General features: G+C 55.3%; 1 protein-coding gene across 2 annotated transcripts; it reads left to right on the top strand.

Annotated features, from left to right (window-relative positions):
• Window positions 1–1,473: 1,473 nt before the first annotated feature.
• ALKBH6 (alkB homolog 6) lies at window positions 1,474–12,297 on the top strand. 2 transcript variants are annotated; one of them, XM_048832980.2, is made up of 7 exons: window positions 1,474–1,555; window positions 2,651–2,832; window positions 6,314–6,382; window positions 7,331–7,391; window positions 8,872–9,050; window positions 9,799–9,915; window positions 11,439–12,297. In XM_048832980.2, the coding sequence occupies exons 2-7, from the start codon at window positions 2,680–2,682 to the stop codon at window positions 11,709–11,711; spliced, it is 852 nt and encodes a 283-aa protein (XP_048688937.2). In that variant the 5' UTR covers window positions 1,474–1,555; window positions 2,651–2,679; the 3' UTR covers window positions 11,712–12,297. The 2 variants fall into 2 exon arrangements, with proteins under 2 accessions (XP_048688937.2, XP_048688938.2); XM_048832981.2 differs by having other exon boundaries at window positions 1,484–1,555; window positions 8,899–9,050.
• Window positions 12,298–18,087: the final 5,790 nt, after the last annotated feature.

Raw genomic sequence — 18,087 nt, 5'->3', positions numbered from 1 at the left:
GCTTTAAGATGCCAACTTCTCTCTCTTTCTGGAGTATGAACTTAATCTCTCTTTCGACCCTCTCCAGCCCTGCCTCTGAGCTCTCTGGCGGCTCGGCCGTCCTTCCCAACAGAGCATCTTTAGAAGTGAAGCCCTAGGCTCAACTCGCCCTTGGAACGATGCAGCTGATCAACCCCAACGTTTCGGGGATCATTCTAGGCGCCAGTGAGCAGAACTCCATTGATTTGGTGGCGTAGGGGGGAATGGAGGGGACAACTATTGGAGTTGAATGCAGCCACATCTTCAAGCCCCTCTGCTGCTGGCTGCAGATGGCAGCTATTATGCATTCCAGCATAACAAGCCCCCATCTCGGCTCTGCCTATCCTCCCAGTAGAGCTGATGTCCTGAATGACTTATCACTCAGACAGAAAGAAGAGGGATAATGGAGAGGGGTTGAGAATGCATACACAGCCCTTGCCATGGGGCAGAAGAGGGTGCACACAGAGCTGCTGGCATAGAGGGAGAATGGGAGACCCTGGTATGGGAGGAGGAGGGAATGGGGGGCACACAGAACCTCTGGCTGGGGGGATATTCGGTGACAGGGGATGGATCACTTGATGATGACCTGTTCTGTTCACTCCCTCCGGGGCACCTGGCACTGGCCACTGTCGGGAGACAGGACACTGGGCTAGATGGACCCTTGGTCTGACGCACTCTGGCCGTTCTTATGACCCTGTTATGGGGGGAATGGGAAATGGGGGACACAAGCCCCTGGCGTGAATGGGGAGAACAGGAGACAATGTTATGGAGGGCAGCCCTGGGGAGGAATGGGGGGCACACAGAGGCCCCGGGATGGTGGGGGGGAGGAGAATGGGGGGCACACAGAGCCCCAGAGATGGGGGGGAAGAATGTGGGACGTGCGGAGCCCCTGGTGTGATGCAGGGGGTGTAGGTCGCAGGGAGTCCCTGAAATAGTAAAGAGCGTGCTGGGGAGGAACGGGGGGGGGGTGTCCAGAGACAGCACCCAGCTGGTGGAAGCCGTGCCCCCCGTGCCATGCTGGGTAAGGGGAGTCACCCCCGAGACACCCCACACCCTGGCGCAGCCCCCGGGAGACGCTGCAAGGGGTGACCCCGGGGGGGGCAGCCGGGTAGCTGTGGTGTGGGGCACGGGGAGGCGGAGGACCCTCTGCTGCTGCTGTACCGCGAGCGGCGGGAGGCCACGGGGATGGGCTGCAGCCCCCGGCCCCGCTCACGCGCTCGCCCACGAGGCTGCTGCTGGCAGCCAGGGGGCGCGCGCGACGCCGCGGCCGCCTAGAACCCGGAGGCGCCCAAGGCCCGCCTCCGCCCCCAGCCCATTGGCTGCGGCCTGCCCCGCCTATCGCAAGAGCCGATTGGTTCCCTCCCCCCCGCTTACCCTTTCCCCCCAACGCTGATTGGCTCAGCCGTGGCTTCTCAGGGGCTGGGCGGGGAGGGTACCTCGATCAAGGGGCAGCCGGAAGTGGTTGTGCTCGTGCCTCAAGTGGGGGAGGGGCCTCAGCAGCGGAGCGCTTTTCCCGTGAGCCTTTGCGACTTGCCAGGTGCTTCCGTGGGTTCTCTCCCTGGCTTGGGGGGCTGGGAGCCCGGACTCCTGGGTTCTCTCTCTCCCTGGCTTGGGGGGCTGGGAGCCCGGACTCCTGGGTTCTCTCTCTCCCTGGCTTGGGGGGCTGGGAGCCCGGACTCCTGGGTTCTCTCTCTCCCTGGCTTGGGGGGCTGGGAGCCCGGACTCCTGGGTTCTCTCTCTCCCTGGCGAGGGGGGCTGGGAGCCCGGACTCCTGGGTTCTCTCTCTCCCTGGCTTGGGGGGCTGGGAGCCCGGACTCCTGGGTTCTCTCTCTCCCTGGCGAGGGGGGCTGGGAGCCCGGACTCCTGGGTTCTCTCTCTCCCTGGCGAGGGGGGCTGGGAGCCCGGACTCCTGGGTTCTCTCTCTCCCTGGCGAGGGGGGCTGGGAGCCCGGACTCCTGGGTTCTCTCTCTCCCTGGCGAGGGGGGCTGGGAGCCCGGACTCCTGGGTTCTGTTCCTAGCTCTGGGAGGTGGAGTGGGGTTCAGAGGTTAGTGTCCTGGGAGTCAGGACTCTTGGGTTCTGTTCTCGGCTCTGCCCGTTTGAACACTTCCTCTCTCCCTGCCTCAGTTTCCCCGTACGTGAGGTGAGGATAACCCTGCCCATAAGCGGAGTGGGGATTGCAAGGGTTGGTCCCTTCACAGTACTAAGGCCCGTGTGTGCTGTAGGTCAGTGGCTCTCAACCTTTCCAGACTTGACTTCCAGGAGCCAAGCCCGAGCCCCGCCACCTGAGGATCAAGCCTGAGCTCTGCTGCCCGGGGCTGAAGCATGTAATATAACTTTACAAGCTCCCTGTGGCATAGGGCCTGGGCAGTTGTCCTGCTTGCCACCCCCTAAAGCCAGCTGTGCACTTGCAGCACCGCTAAACCCTGCCCTGTGACCCTTGCGGGGGGGGGGGGGGGGACTGCCAGGTTGAGAAACACTGATCCAGATGAGTTGACGTACCCCCTGGAAGATCTCTGTGTATCCCCAGGGGTATGTGTACCCCTGGTTGAGAGCCACTGTTGCCGTGCCAATGTTCCTGTTGGAGCTCTCCCTGCAGCTTGGGGACCCTGATGGTCTCGCTTCTGTTTGCAGTGTGAGCTTGGCTAGCTCTCAGGTAGCTAATGGTGCCGCCTCTGCTTCCTTTCCATGGATCTGCAACGGTTCCAGGAGGGGGACCCAGAAGACTGGACCTTCCAGCCATCGCAGGCCCCTCCTTTGAGATGGAGGAGCCATGTGCCAAGATACTTGCGCTGGAAACGTTTCGTTTAGAGCAGGTAACCAGGCGGGGAACATAGCTGGGAAGTGGCAATAGAGGGAACTGGGGGGTTTATGTGGTTGTTATGCACTGGTGCAAAACCCTAACGTTCATTTGAGAGAGATGAGATCGTCTGGTTTTACCCACTTAGTTGTTGGGGTATGTGTAAAAACCATGGGTCTTGAAAGGTGAGTTTGGGGTGGGAGGGGTTATTGAGCATTATAGCAGTGGAGATATGCCTGCAGGTTTCGCATCTGTTGTTCTGGTATGGTCTGGTGCTGCTTTGAGTTGGTGGGCCCTGGTCTGGGGGGAACATGCTTCTGATGATGAGCTTAGCTAGGTTGGTGTGAAAGCCAGAAGAGGGGATTTGGCCAGGATTTCTTTCAGGTTGTGATCCCTGTCGAGTATAGGTTGGAATTGTTTAATGTTACCCTGTAGGGGTTCCAGTATGGGCTGGTCGGTGACAACTAAGGAGTAGGGTGACCAGATAGCAAATGTGAAAAATCGGGATGGGGATGGGGTGGGGTAATAGGAGCCCATATAAAAAAAAGCCCCAAATATCAGGACTGTCCCTATAAAATTGGGACATCTGGTCTCCCTACTAAGGGGGTACAGTTGGAGGGGGTTTTGTTCTGTATTGGAGCAGGTTCTCTTGGGATATTTGGGTAGCCTGTTCCAGGATACAATCTACTTCTCTGGTGGAGTGTCCTTGTTCGGTGCAGGTGGTTTTAAGTGTGTTAAGGTGTGTATCCTGGACTTCCTCCTTGGAGTTTATTTTGTGGTATCGGAGTGCCTCACTACAGAGAGAACAGATTTCTTGGTGTGTTTGAGGTGCTTACTGGATCTGTGAAGGCAAATGTGTTGATGCGTGGGTTTCTTGTAGAATAGATAGTTGTCTGTAGGGTTCCGTTGTTGAAGTGGATCTTGGCATTCGGGAAGTTGACACTGGTACAGGAGTGTTCTACAGTTCGATGGTTGTGGGATGGTTGTTGAAGTTGTGACGGAAATCTATGTGAGAGGTCAGGTCATCTGTCCAGAGGATGAAAATATTGATGTGTCACAGGTACATCATTGGTTTTGTGGTGCCTTTGTCCAGAAAATCTTCCTCACGGTGGCCCATGAAGACACTGGCATACTGGGGAGCCATCCGAGTATCCAGAGCTGTTCCCATGGTCTGGACAAAGTGGTGTTGAATGTAAAATGGTTAAGGGTGAGGATGACGTGGATGAGTTTGGCACTTGGGGTGGGTATCCCAGTGTCGTCCATTGTCTGTCTTGTAGATATTTGAGGCAGGTGGCCATGCTGTTGTTGTGAGGGATGTTAGTGTGGAGGGAGGTGACACCCAAGGTGGCAAGGATGATGATCTGAGGGTGGTGGTTAATGCTGTGGAGTTTCTGGAAGAAGTCAGTTGTGTCCTGGAGGAAGCTGGTCCTTTGTGTGGTGACTGGCTAGGGTCCTCGCAACAAATTTTTGGATGGCCTAGAGTGTGGCCACCAAGTCTTGCTGGTGGCTGCTCTGACAAATTTTCCTAAAATACTTTAGGAAAAACAAATATGCACATAAACAAGTCCAAATATTATTTATTTACATAGGGTGGGTTTATTTTGCAGACTCAATCATAAAAATAATGTACAGTTGGATTTTGGTGCCCTTAGCTCCTGCTGCCTCCCATGGCCCCCCACCCATCACCTCTGGCCCCCACTGCCTCCCTTCGGGCTCTCCATTGTCCCCCGGGCCCCACGGCTCTCTTTCCTCCCCCCCCCCCAGCCCAATTGCCCCGAGCTCCCTTCTGCAGCCTCACATCCCAGGCTCCTGTCCGCTCCTTGCTTCTTGACCATGGTGCCCAGGAAGGCCGGCCCTGCTGAAGCCCAGAGCCGGAGCCCCATGGTTGGACTGGGGTGGGGAAGCCCTGAACCCTGCTATCCTGGGGGACTGAAGCCCAGAACCCAGAGCTCCACAGCTGAAGCTTGGGGGGAGCTGAAGCATAGGGTCCCGTCACTCTGGGGGATTGAAGCCCAGAGCCTCCAGCTGAAGAGGGGGCTGAAGCCTGCTGTTGGAGCCCCTAGACGCTGCAGGGAAGGGGTGCTGCTTTGACCCCCCTCCCCCATCTCTGCCCAGGAGGCTGCTGTTGCTGCAGGAAAAACCCCTGGTGGCCACATGTGGCCACCGTGGCCGGATTTGAGAAACACTGGGCTTGAGGATGGTTTCTATGAGTTCAGTTATTCCTTTGGTAAGCGTGCCATGGCCAGGTGCAATAAGCCTGCCTGGGTTCCCTTGTTTGTGTATCTTGGGAAGCAAGTAAAAGATCCGTGGGGCGGGTTTGTGGGGGACGAGGTTATCGAGTTTCTTTTGGAGTTGTTTGGAGAGGGATTTGATGATCTCCTTCAATTCCTGGGTGAATTGCGGTGTGTCGGAGGCGTCTGTCAATCTGTAGGCCAGCAGTGGGGCAAGAAAGGAAGGGTGGCTTTGGAGTGAAGGGGTTGGGCTGGGATTGCAGAGACAACAGGTGGGTGTAACTGAGACCGGGATGGCCTACTGCAGTGGAGATTTTGACCCAAAAGGGGGTCACAAGCCTATTGTAGGGGGGTAACGGTATGGCCACCTTACTTCTGCACTGCCTTCAGAGCTGGGCAGGCAGAGAGCGGCGGCCGCTGGCCAAACATCCGTCTCTGAAGGCAGTTCCACCGCCAGCAGCAGCATAAAGGTAGCGGTGGCATGGTATGGGTGGGTTGTCAGAGCCTGAAATATTTTCAGAGCGGGTTCCAGCAAAAAAAAAAAAAGTGAGAACCCCTGGCCTAGTGACTAGAGTGTTAAAGTAGTGCTCTGGAGACAGGGGGTCTATTCCCTGCTGTCACAGACTCCCTATGGGATCTTATGCAAGTCGCTTCATCTCTCTCTGCCCCACATTCCCATCTATAACACAGAAATACTAATCCCCCGCCCCTCCCCGTCCATTTAGTCTGAGAGCTCTTTTGGGCAGGGACTGTGTCTGGGCAGCACCTGGCCCCGATCTCGGCTGGTGCCTCTGGATACTGCCGTCCTGGACGTAATAACGTTAAGCTTCTCACTTGCCTTGCCCTGGAGGGAGGCCCGCTCTGTCGGTGCGAACAGAGTTCAGGCTGAGAGGTGCGTTCAGCCATTGGGTTCTCTGCTGACGTGGCCCACACCTTTGGGATGGGTGGGGGGAGTGGAAGGGCAATTTGCATGGAGCCTACTGGTGGTTTTGTGTAAGGGGCACCTGTCCTGCTGAGACCCAGCAAACTCGTTGTACAGAGTTTTGCAGGGGTGGCATATGGCTTAGTGGATAGAGCACTGCACTGGAACTTGTTCCTGGCTTGGCCACTGGCCTGCGGGGTGACCTTGAGCAAATCACTTCCCCTTTCTGTGCCTCAGTTTCCCAGTCTGTAAACTGAGCATAATGACACTGACCCCCTTTGTAAAGTGCTTTTGAGATCTACTGATGAATATCTGGTGGTGTTATGAGTATGTTTTAATTACAGGTTCCACCAACTGTCTATTATATTCCAAACTTCATCTCTGAGTCGGAGGAGGCCTATCTGCTGCACCAGGTATGTGAGATTTTCATTTGGGTTTATTATTCCCATGGCATCAGAAGCGAGTGTAGTGCTTGGCGGACGCTGCTCTTGCAGGGAGGAATTTCCTGCCTGACTCGGATAAAAGCAGGGCAGTTTGTCCGTTAACTTCACTTCTCTGCAACGGAGATCTCGGTCCCAGACCCCGAGTGCACAGATGGACCCAGCTTTTGTAGATCTGGAATCCGCCCGACACTCCCCCTTCAATGTAGTAGGACCAGTAGGGATCTTAAGTTCATGATACGTGTTATGGGAGCACCTTGAGGTCCCAACCAAGATCAGAGCCCCATTGTGCTGGGCGCTGCACAGATCTGGAGTGAGTGGCAGCTCTTGCCCCAAAGACCTTGCAGCCTCAGTAGGCAGGGTGGATTGTTATGTCTATTTTATAGATATAAGCACGGAAGTGCCTTGCCTGTGGGGTCTGTGGTGGAGACAGGAATTGCACCAGGGTCTTAACCACAGGGCCGGCCTTCCTCTAAACATTCAGTTCTGGGCCCCATCACCCACTCCCTGTGCTTAAGGCCCATCCTTAATTTTCTGCTTCTGTTTCCCCCCTGGTCCCTTGGGCAGGCTCATTTAATGTGAAGCCCCTTGGTCATTAGCCTGGGCCCTGGTTCAATTCCTGCCTCTGCCACAGACTACCTGTGAGGCCTTGGGTGGGTCACTTAGCCTCAGAGCCTCAGTTTCCCCTCGTGCCCTTTGTCTGCCTTGTCTGTTTAGCTTATAAGCTCTGCCTGGCAGGGATGGTCTCTTTCTTTGTGCCTAGGCAGTACCCGGCACAGTGTGGTGGGGGGTGTGGCTGGCATCCCTAGGCGCTAATGTAAATAATACTTTGTGCCTCTCGTACTGTTTCTCCATAATGTTCTTCCCCTCTCAAGCAAAGCTTTCCGGCATCTCATCCCTTCCCTGCGTTCATCCCCTCAGGTTTATGCTGCCCCCAAACCCAAGTGGACCCAGCTGTCTGGAAGAAAGCTGCAGAACTGGGGTGAGTTCTCTCCGGCCCCATCACTGGCTCCCAGGTGACCTCCCCCACTGCACCAGGGACCGGTTAGTGCATGGGACTGGGGAATTCGCTCCCGCTGATGGTCTAGTCTGGGCTCAGCGCAGGATCAGTATGTGTCAGCTTTGTCCTTTAGAAGCCACGCAGAGCAGCCTGCATCAGGGAGGGAAGGAATGTCATTTGGCTGGTGAGTGACCTGGGCTGGCTGGTTGCAGGATTGAGGAGACAAGATCTCCCCAAACCCAGCGCCAGACCCTGCCTCAGTTTTCCCACTCTCATGCAAGGCCCCAGGCCAGCTCCCCATCAGTGTTTGTTTTCAGTTCCTTTCCCTAAGGACATGTTTATAGTTCAAGGGCAGCTCGACATAGGTCAAGTCAGGTAACCCAGGCCCCTCCTAAGGTCTCGGGCTTTTGCTGATGTCTGGACCATTGCTTTCCCCAGTCAGGTCTTTCCTGTAACTGGTGTGGCTGAATCTGGATCTCCTGCAGAAACTTCTCCTCGTGTAAATGGGGCTTGATTAGTCACAGGTGGGAGCTAAGACCAGGTCCCTCCCTGGGACCCCATGACCCAGATTCCTCCACCGGTGGTTCTCCAAAGATGTCTCCGGAGTGCGTCCGTCCCTATCAACCTCACTGCGTGTCCGGGGTTTAATCAGCTTCCAGGCAAAAGCACCTCTGGAGGCTGGTGGGAAATGATCCGCAGCCCTCCATGGGAAGCAGCAATGACTGAAGAGCAGCCAGTCGCATGGGCGTTTGCAGTAGGATGTAGCATCAAAGAGGATATAGTGATGGGGGTGGGGGGGGGCTGCATATACACCCCCAAATATGACTGAGCCGGGGAGCTGAGAGTCAGATCTGGGGTGAGCGGACCAAGGGATATTACTTAGCTTGTCAGCTCCTTGGGGCAGGGACTGTCTTTTTGTTCTGGGTTTGTACAGCACCTGACACAATGGGGGCTTGGTCCATGACTGGGGCACCACAGTGCTACCGTAATATACCTAATAAATATGCTAATTGCATTCAGTTCAGGGCACAAATTGGAAGGGAGTTCAGAGGAGAGCAGTAAAAATGATCCAGGGGCTGGAGCGCATAGGTGACAACCAAGATGGGAAAACAGAGTGACCTAGAGGATAGAGCACTAAGCAGGGTCTTGGACACCTGGGTTCTATTCCTGGCTCTGGCTCTGCCTCTGGCCAGGTGGGTGACCGTGGGCAGGTCACTTTGCCTCTCTGTGCCTCAGTTTCCCTATCTGCAAATTGTGTAAAGTGCTTTGAGAGCTAGGGATTTGCTGGTTGCAGGTGCGAAAGAGGGAGAGGAATTGCTTAGGGTGGTATGGTGCTTAAACTAAGCCTGGTTGAACCCCTGGAGAAACGCCTGTAGGGGTTGATCCAGCCCAGTGCTTTTCAACCATGGATCTCCCAGCACTCTGAGCGAGATGGGACCAGCTGGATCTCTTTCATCGCCAGCTCCTCTCTGTATCCTCTGCCTCCCAGGAGGGCTGCCCCACCCAAAAGGGATGGTACTGGAGAAGCTGCCTGCCTGGCTGCAGAGCTATGCTGAGAAGATCTCCTCCCTCGGAGCATTTGGAGGGAAGCTGGCAAACCACGTGCTGGTGAACGAGTACCTCCCTGGGCAGGGGATCATGGTAACTACCCGTGGGCCAGCTGCTTCGTTACTCAACCTCAGGGTAGTTCCTGCACTTGGGGGCAAGTGAAGAGGGGCAGACGCAGATCCCGACCTGATCAGAGGCGTGTCTATGGGGGCAAATCCTGTAACCATGGCAAATCCTGCTGGCTGGAGATTTCAGCGAGGCGGAGTCTAGATAGCCAAGACTAGGTTTTCCCAGGAGAGTGGTGGTTAGCGCGGGGGCGGCCTGGGAGTTGGGATTCCTGGATTCTGTCCCTGGCTCTGGGAAAGGAATTGGGCCTAGTGGTTAGAGCATGGGATGGGAGTCAGGACTTCTGGGTTCTGTCCCCAGCTCTGGGAGAAGAGTTGGGTCTAGTGGCTAGGCTGTGTGTCAGGACTCCCAGCTACCGACGTCTTCTCTTAATCCCAACACCTTTTGATAGCCCTGACCTCACTTCAAGAGAGCAGATTGCTTCGCCAGCTGTGCTTGTATCTTGGGTGTGGCATACCAGTGACATGCGAGCCTAGGGCACTCCCTGTGCACGCTCCCGGCTTTGCCACGTGCGCTGGCTGCGAAGGTTGGCAACGTCAGGGAGGCATCTGCTCGGCAGCAGGGCCTGCGTGTGACGAGTTGGTCCACGTGTCTTCTGTGTGTAGAGACATTTCTTCCTGCGTTTCGTGCTGGGTACCGGAGAGGAGAGCTGGGGGAGTGAGTGAGTGCGTGCGTGCTCCTTCCCTTTTTAGTCTGACATCCCGGTTCCCTCTAGCCTCATGAAGATGGACCTCTGTACTTCCCCACCGTCACCACCATCAGCCTGGGATCTCACACGCTGCTGGACTTCTACCATCCCTTCAGTAGGGGGCAGCATGCAGACAGTGAGCAGGTGAGCACAGAAGGAATTACAAACAGAGCCCGGAGAATAACGGATTTGTTTTTTTTCCCTTTGGTTCCCATTCTGCCGGGAGCTGTACATTTTTATTGCTAATAGGTGTATTACGGTAGTGCCTAGGAGTCCCAGTCCTGGACCAGAAACCCACATTGAACTGGGAGCTGTTCAAACCTGGAACAGAAAGGCAGCCCCTGCCCCAGTAGAATCCCCCTGCTTCCTGTAGAGGGTTGTGAAAGTAAATCCATTTCCGACTGTGAGGCGCTCAGCTGGTGCCCATCACTGTGGTATCTTAAGTACCTGAGCTGGACAGAGACTGTCTTTTTTTCACCCTGTGTGTTCAGTGCCGCGGGCAGTGGAGCCTGATCGGCGGATTGGGATAACCAGTTCCTGCTCATTTTAATCTGAGAGCCAGATCTCTTGGGCAGCTTTAAAAATCTCTGCCGGAGGCACTACAGGGAAACCAATAACCCCAGTCGTGTTCCCTGCGGTGGGATCCCTGCTGTGCACGAAGCTAGGCAGGGCTGGTCTGCATGTGGATTTTGTAGTGCTTTAATTTAACTCCATCCATCTTAAAAACGACTACAGCAGTACACACATACATATCCCTGTTCCTTCTCTCTCTCTCACATACAGTTTAAGGATGATGCACTTATAGGTGTGTATGCATGCACCCCCCGGCCCACCTTATCATAGACTCACAGGGCTGGAAGGAACCTTGAGAGGTCATCTAGTTCCGTCCCCTGCACTCATTGCAGGACTAAGTATTATTTAGACCATCCCTGACAGGGGTTTGTCCAACCTGCTCTTAAAAATCTTCGGTGATGGAGATTTGACAACCTTCCTAGGCAATTTATTCCAGTGCTTAACCACCCTGACACCAACCTAAACCTCCCTGGCTGCAATTTAAGCCCATTGCTTCTTGCTCTGTCCTCGGAGGTTTAGATCAATTTTTCTCCCTCTTCCTTGTAACAACCTTTTTACGTACTTGAAAATTATCCTGTCCCCTCTGTCTTCTCTTTTCCAGACTAAGCAAACTCAGTTTTTTCAATCTTCCCTCACAGGTCATGTTTTCTAGACCTTGAATCATTTTTGTTGCTCTTCTCTGGGCTTTCTCCAGTTTGTCCACATGGACATAGGTTCTGTCCCCAGCTCTGGGAGGGGAGTGATGTGTAGTAGTTAGAACATGTTGGGGCCTTGGAGGCCTGAGAATCAGGACTTCTGTTCCTAGCTCTGAGAGGGGAGTGGGGTGTAGTGGTTAGAGCTGGGGGGGGCCTGAGAATAAGGACTCCTGGGTTCTGTTCCCCAGTCCTGCTGCTGACTCGCTGTGTGGTCTTAGGCAAAGCCCTGTTTGTGCCTCCATTTCCCCATCTGGAAGACGGGAGTGGTGCTGTCAACATCCGGGGGGGTTGTGTGGCTTAAACAACTAACATCCTTCAGGTGCTTTGAGATCCTCCCGTGGAAGCAGCTGCAGAAAGGGCCAGGTTTCGTTCTGAACGTGCACCGCTCTCCTTTCCCAGGTCCCCACGCCCCAGACAGAGGAGCAGCGCCACTTCCTGTCCCTGCTGCTGGAGCCGCGCAGCCTCCTGGTCCTGCGGGAGGACATGTACGTCCGTTACCTGCACGGGATCCGACCCGCCGCCTCTGACGCCATCACGGAGAAAGTGACCAACGTGGCGGCCTGCGGCGCGGTGCTCGGGGACGAGCTGCGCCGGGGAACCCGGGTGTCGCTCACCATCCGCCATGTCCCCAAGGTGCTGAAAACGGCCATTTTCCTGGGCAGGGGGAAGTGAGGGGAGAAGTTTGCTTCCCTCCTTCCCAGGCTCTTGCCGGAGAATGGTGCCGTGAAACGCGCAATCAACAAGGGGGTAGGGAGGCCCAGATGTGGAAGGCTGCAGAGACCCCATCCTGCGGCGCGCTGGGAGAGCGGGAAGAGCGTCTCGCCCGCAGGGGAAGAGAAGAGCAGCCTCTGGGGTCATCTGTACGAAGGCGCAGAGCCTTGGACAGGAAGCAGTGTGGTCTAGTGGTTAGAGCGAGAGGCCAGGGTATCAGAACTCCTGGGTTCTATTCCTGGCTCTGGGAGGGGAGTGGGGTCTAGTGGCTAGAGCAGGGGATAGGAAGCCAGAAGGCCTGGCTGCCTACTCCCCACTTTTGCTGCTGCCTCACCATGTGACCTTAAGGGACTCTCCCCTCCACCTCCCAGTGCCTTAGTTTCCCTGGATGGGACATGGCAGGGGTTGCTATCCGTTGGTAAAGCACCCTGAGCACTTCAGCAGCGCATGGCGGGCTCGCCTGCTCCAACCTACATTCAAACACGTTCATTTAAACTGATAAACTCTAATAAAGGCGGGGTGGGTCATTCCACCTCGCTGGGGGCTCCTTGCTGCTGTTTGAGGGATCTGTTACATTTCTGCTTCTGAATTCTCTTGTGCCGCTGAGCCCATTTCCCCGGGCTGAGATCTTGGCTCAGCCAGCTGCTGCCCCTGCCCCCCGTTCACACCTGTGCTCTCTGCCCCTGCCGTAGCCCTTGGGTGCATAGTAGGTGAAACTGTGCGTTTGATGAGGGGAGGGATTGGCCATTAACTGCTGCAGCTAAGGGCTTGTTAATCCACCTCCCATCAGTGATGCGCTTTCTAAGCTGGAGCCGATGGGGAACTGGAGTATGGAGCAACCTGTACTCGGCAGCGGCTTGGAGCGCCTCTAGATGGACGGGAGGTGGATACCCAGTGGGGAATCCACCACAAAAACAGGAATACCGGGAGAATCAGTGGCTGGAGGCTAATGGTATTTAGATGGTTCTGAGCTTCGAGTGCAGTCTTGGGAGCCAGGACTCCTGGGTTCTATTCCGGACTCTGGGAGGGGAGTGGGGTCTCGTGGTTAGAGCAGAAAGGGCTGGGAGTCGGGACCCCTGGGATCTATAAGCCTGGGTCTGAGAAGAGAGCATGCTCAAAGTCCAGGAGTCAGGACGCCTATGCCTATGGGTTCTATGCCTGCCCTTGCCACTGACTCTTGAGCATTGGGTGAGTCACGTCTTTGCTGCGTGCCTCAGTTTTCCCCGTCAGTAAAATGGGGAGAAATGTCATACATCCATCTCCCGGGGAGGTTATGAGGCTTCATTCACAAACATACTTGAAGCGCTGGGCTGCTCCGAGAGCCAGGTATGGAGGAGCCAGATCCCCAGATGGTGTGAACAGGCCATTGCTCCATTGGTGTCCATATGGATTTTCACCCCCCTGGGAATCTGGCCTTTACCGCACGAGTCTGACTTTCTTAATACCTTTGGAGGTAAGTGGCTAAGAGCACGTGTTGACCCATCTGTGCACCCCGCCCCCTCGGTTCTCTTGCGAGCCGGCTGCACTTGGGCGTGAAGGCCGTTGTGTGACATGCTGGAGCATGCTGCTCTCTGTGGGGAAAACACGGCGCCCCGGGGCTGGAATGGATGAGCGCAGGGCCACCGCCGCCTCTCCTCTTGTCTCGGTGCAGCCAGCAGGGCTTGAAGAGACAGCGGAGGATATCCTTGATTGCAGACTCTCCCCGGCTCTGTGGATGCAGCAGAACCAGTTCTGGGAGGAAGGATGGCTGGCCCAGGGGTCAGGGCACTACCCTTGGGCTCGGCAAACCTGTGTTCAAGCCCTAGCTCTGCCACCGCCTTCCTGTGTGACCTGGGCCAAGTCACTTAGCTGCTCTGGGCCTTAGTTTCCCCACCTGTATGCTGGCGGGGTAATGCCACTGCCCTACCTCACAGAGGAGTTGTAAGACCCTCAGCTCATACAGTGGTGGGCACTATCAACAGGGCCATATTTCCAATTAGGCAGAGTAGGCATGTGCCTAGGGGTGCCAGCATTCTAGGGGTGCCTTACCTGTCTAAAACTGTGGCAAATGAAGGTCGGCTGTAGGCATGGGGGAGGTGCTGAAGCTGGTATGCCTAGGGGCATGTAAGGTGCATCCTGCTATAGAAGTATGATAGATCGATTAGCCTTTCCCGCACTGCGGGGGACTCCTTGTCTTGTCTAACATCTCCCAGGAAGGCAGGTGTCACCCTGAACCCTATAGACCTACAGTGGTCTTGGCTCCTTTTGGTCCCCTCCTCTAGGCTGAAATGGGGCAGATGGGAAGGTCTGTGGGTGTCTCAGGCTGGATTCTAGCTTGGAGATTCACAAGTGTGCATGAAGGGGAAATTGCTCAGTTCCCATAGTCTGTGGCCAGAAGGGACAGTCTCTTTTTGGTGTTTTATGCAGCGCCTGGCATGATGGGGACCTTGTCCATGGCTGGGGCTCCTTGCCACTACTGTAGTACACCTAATATGACTTGCACAAATGAGTCCTGGTGCGTGAGTGGGGCTGTATAGCCCAGGCCAGAGAGTCCCACCGAGCCATTCCTACATCCAGCCCCTCTCTGGTGGGTTGATGGCATCCAATCTTGATTTAAAGACTCTAGTGATGGAGATTACTCCCCCTGTCCCTGGGTCAGTAGTTCCTAGGGTTAATTCCCTCTCTGTTTAAAAATTTGCATCTTTTTCCCTGTGTGAATTTGTCCAGATCTACATCAGCCTTTGTCTGCTGGTTTACCGAGCCCTCCGCTCACAGAAATCTGCCGCCTGTGTAGGTACTTATAGACCAGGATCAAGAGGCCTCTTGACATTCCTTTGGATAATTACACTTGAGCTGCTCTGTGCAGCATAAATGGCCCTGGCTGGAGCACACTGCGCTATTCCCATTTCTCTGCTCCCCAGGGCCCAGTGAGTATGTGAGTTAGAGCAGCCTTGGGGTTGCTCTGACTATTGCTGGGAGCTGGGCAAGGCCCAGAATGCAGGGAGAGCAAAGGGGGCTTCAAGCCACCTCTTCCCTTCCACCCACATCCCTGCCTCAAAGTGCAGGAATGGGAGAGCCGTGAATCCGGCCTGAAGTTCTCACAGGGCTGCTGAGACTCTGCTGAATTCTGCATGATCTCCATGGTTGTCTGTGCTGCATAGGGCGTGGGTGAAGCTCCGTCCCATCAGCCTCGTTCTTCCCTTGCTTGCACTTTTCATTAGTCCAGGGAACGATGTCTTTTTGCAGGCAGGCTCTTTCCCCCACCCCCACCCGGTCCCTGAAATGATGGAGATTGTTTTCCTAATGCAGCAGCCAGAGCCTTCCCATCTGTAGCCGGCAGAACTGCAAAAATAAATGCCCGGGCTATGAAAGTTTGTCACTGAGTGAGTTCACAACGGGACTTGAACTCGGGACAATCAAAATCCACAGCACAGCGTGCTACCTCTTGAGCTAAAAGGGTAACTCCTTCAGCTGTTAGCTGTAGTAGACTGCTATCCTTCCTGTTGCCACTAGAAGGGCCTGCTGTGCTTGCATATTGCAAAATCACTTTTTTTATTTTTTAAATAATCTGTCTTCCCACAAACGTCTCATTAAATTTCCCTCCAACTTTGCGGGAAATTTCCTTTGCGGGTACAAGAGCCTGCTTCTTAATTTTCGGACAGATCAGCGTAGTGAACACAGTTAAGAGGGATGGAGTTAAAAAGATCCTACCTCTTTAATGGTAAAAGTTTCAATAGTTTAATGTGGCAAGATTTGTGTCTCCATTGTTTGGCTGTAATGCAAGCAGGGTTCTTTCTCATCCCTGCTGGTGGGGACAGTCTGATTAAATCCTTTGGGGAAATCCCAGTGCTTTATACAGCTATTTGCTTTTCTTCCGATATCTGCCATCAGCCAGCCTGTTTGTGAAGGAAATTCGACCCCTAGAGCCTTCTCTAGAGCTTGTAGGGCTTGAGATGGTCTTGAGGCTAAAAAGCACGGCTGTGACTCAGATATTTCCAGCTCTGTGTGGGGAAAGTGGGGGGGTTAGAGCCAGGGGACTGGGAAAGCCAGGACTCCTGGGTTCTATTCTTGGCTCAGGGAGGGGAGTGGGGTCTAGTGGTTAGAGCAGGGAGGCAGGACCCCTGGGTTCCATCCCCAGCTCTGGGAGGGGGCCATTACGGGAGACCAGGCTCCTGGGTTTTAGTCTTGTCACTGTCTCAGCATTTTTTGTTTTTTAGACAAGTCACTTCCCCTTTCCGCACCTCATTTCCCCCACCTCTAACCTGTGGCTAGTGTCAACACACTGGGCGCTTCACTGGCCCCTGGGCCGCGCCCTGACCCCAGAGGGATTGCATTTCCCGGCAGCTCTCCCTCACCCCTCGTTAACAGAGAGCAGGCCGTATCTGTCTGGGGTTGGCAGTCCAGCCATGGAATTCGGTTCCTCTCTACCCCCAGATGAGTCTGCAAACAATGAACCGGGGTAGGGGGTAAATCCCCGCTCTGGGCTGAACTGGTTAAAACTTAAGGGCCCAATCCTCTCTGAAACCAACTGATCTGCTTTGCATGCACCGGATTTGTTTGAGCAAGCCGGGTGGCTGGATTGGGCTGGGCTTCTTCCCTCGACAGGTAAGCAGGAGCAGGTCAGGTTACTTGGCACCTCTCCACTCCTCCCTCCGTCCGTGCGGTGCCGCTTTTGTGCCATTCTCCCAGCCCTGCCCACCTGCTCCTAAAGCCAGGAGAGAACCTGGGCTATAGCTCGCCGCCCATCTCCTCCAGACAGGTGGGGAGATGTGCAGCCAGGCAGGTGCCTGACTCACCCGGCTGCCGTGAAGGCAGGGTGGAGGAAGGAGCGGGACCTGTTAATGATTGATCAGCATTGGAGATGCAAATGGACCTCGGTTCTGGGGTTGAACTGCAGATCCAGTGGGCCACGGAGGATTAGAATTAAGCCTTCCGCGTATCAGGTACGGTGAGGGCAGCCGCTGGGCAAGGGAGCTGGCTGGAGCGCCCGGCATTACTGGCCCCTTCAATCGCTGGTCTCTCGGAGGCTGCTGCAAAGGGGAGGCAATTGGTGCTGATCTCACCTGGTTTCTGGGCTGCAAATCTTCATCTGTCAAAGCTGGGGCGGGGTGGGGAGGGAAGGGGGGAATAATGGGGACTCAACAGTCAGGTTATTGGAACAGGGAGTCTGTGTCTATGTAGCTCCCAGCACATGGGGTCCATGCAGCACCTAACACAATGGGGACTCCCCCCCCCCCCAAGTCTTGGTTGGGGGGGGCAGGGTTGTGCTGTGATAGGTGCGGTGGGGCCCCGGTCATGATTAGGGTCTGCTGCACCTTGCACAATGGGGCCCTCTGATATCAGCTGGGGGAGGGGTCTGTGCTGCACTTATAGTGGGGGTCCCGCGATCTTGGTTGGGGAGGGGTTGTGCTGTGCCTGGCACAATGGGGGCCCCTGATGTGGGGTGGGGGGGGGAAGAGCTGTGCTGTACCTGGCCCAATGGGGCACCAGGCTCAGTCGGGGATCTGTCTGGCGTATCGGGGTCCCTTTCTCAGCTGGGGTGGCAAGGTGGTACCATCATAAACAGCAGCAATGGAAACACGAGGCTCCATTCTTCCCTGGCAAAGCTGCCCCGACTCCCCTGGATTTAGGGAGTGCTGGGATGGGAGATTCCTGGCTGGGGAAGCTTCACCAGGAGCTGGATCTGAGGGGCCGGTGTGCACTCCACAGTCAATATTTATTCTGTCATTTTAACCCTGGCTGCCAGGTTGGAGACGTGGCCTGGTCAATGACAAAGTACAAAGTTTGTGGCTTCCCTGCGGTTTACAGTATATCCCTGCCCGGGGTCAGGGGGCAGCATCACGGCACGAACTCCTGGAGCACAGGCTTAAAGGGGCGTGCTGCCAAATAGATCTGGCAGGATCAACGCCGGATCATGCCCGACAGTCCTCCTTCTTTGTATTTTCCTAGCATCTATAGGCTCCAGTTTGCAAGGAGCTGTATGTGATGGATGCGGCTCCTTGCCCGAAGAGCTCACTGCCTAACCAATGTAGCGTTAGCCCCACTTCCCAAATGAGGAAAGTGACTCACCTTTGGCAGAGCTGGGACTGGAAGGCAGGTCTCGAGGGCCCAATAACCACCTGGCTAGTTTCGTTTCCTGGTGGCTTTGCTGGCAGTCCCAGGTGCCCAGCGCTGGCAGGAGCAGGCCCTGCCTGCTAGAAAGGGTTTCACTCTGCTTTTTAGCTTCAAAGCAAATGTTGGGTTTAAACTTTGTCTCTGGGACCCCAACCTAGCAGCCAGGGGCTGAGTGCCCTCCCCTGGATAAGTTGACTGATGTAATGTCACTCGCCCTGTGACGCTTATTCAACACTTGCTTCTG

This window comes from Caretta caretta, chromosome 23, assembly GCF_965140235.1.
Source record: "Caretta caretta isolate rCarCar2 chromosome 23, rCarCar1.hap1, whole genome shotgun sequence".
Taxonomy (NCBI): Eukaryota; Metazoa; Chordata; order Testudines; family Cheloniidae; genus Caretta; species Caretta caretta.
Note: the sequence above shows the minus strand (reverse complement) of the source record. Positions and strands in the feature narration are given on the sequence as shown.

Coding starts and splice junctions, on each gene's coding strand:
- ALKBH6 (XM_048832980.2), top strand. CDS start 2,680: ATGGTGCCGCCTCTGCTTCCTTTCCATGGATCTGCAACGGTTCCAGGA. Junction 9,051..9,798: donor TCCCTGGGCAGGGGATCATG/GTAACTACCCGT, acceptor GGTTCCCTCTAG/CCTCATGAAGATGGACCTCT. Junction 9,916..11,438: donor AGCATGCAGACAGTGAGCAG/GTGAGCACAGAA, acceptor CTCCTTTCCCAG/GTCCCCACGCCCCAGACAGA.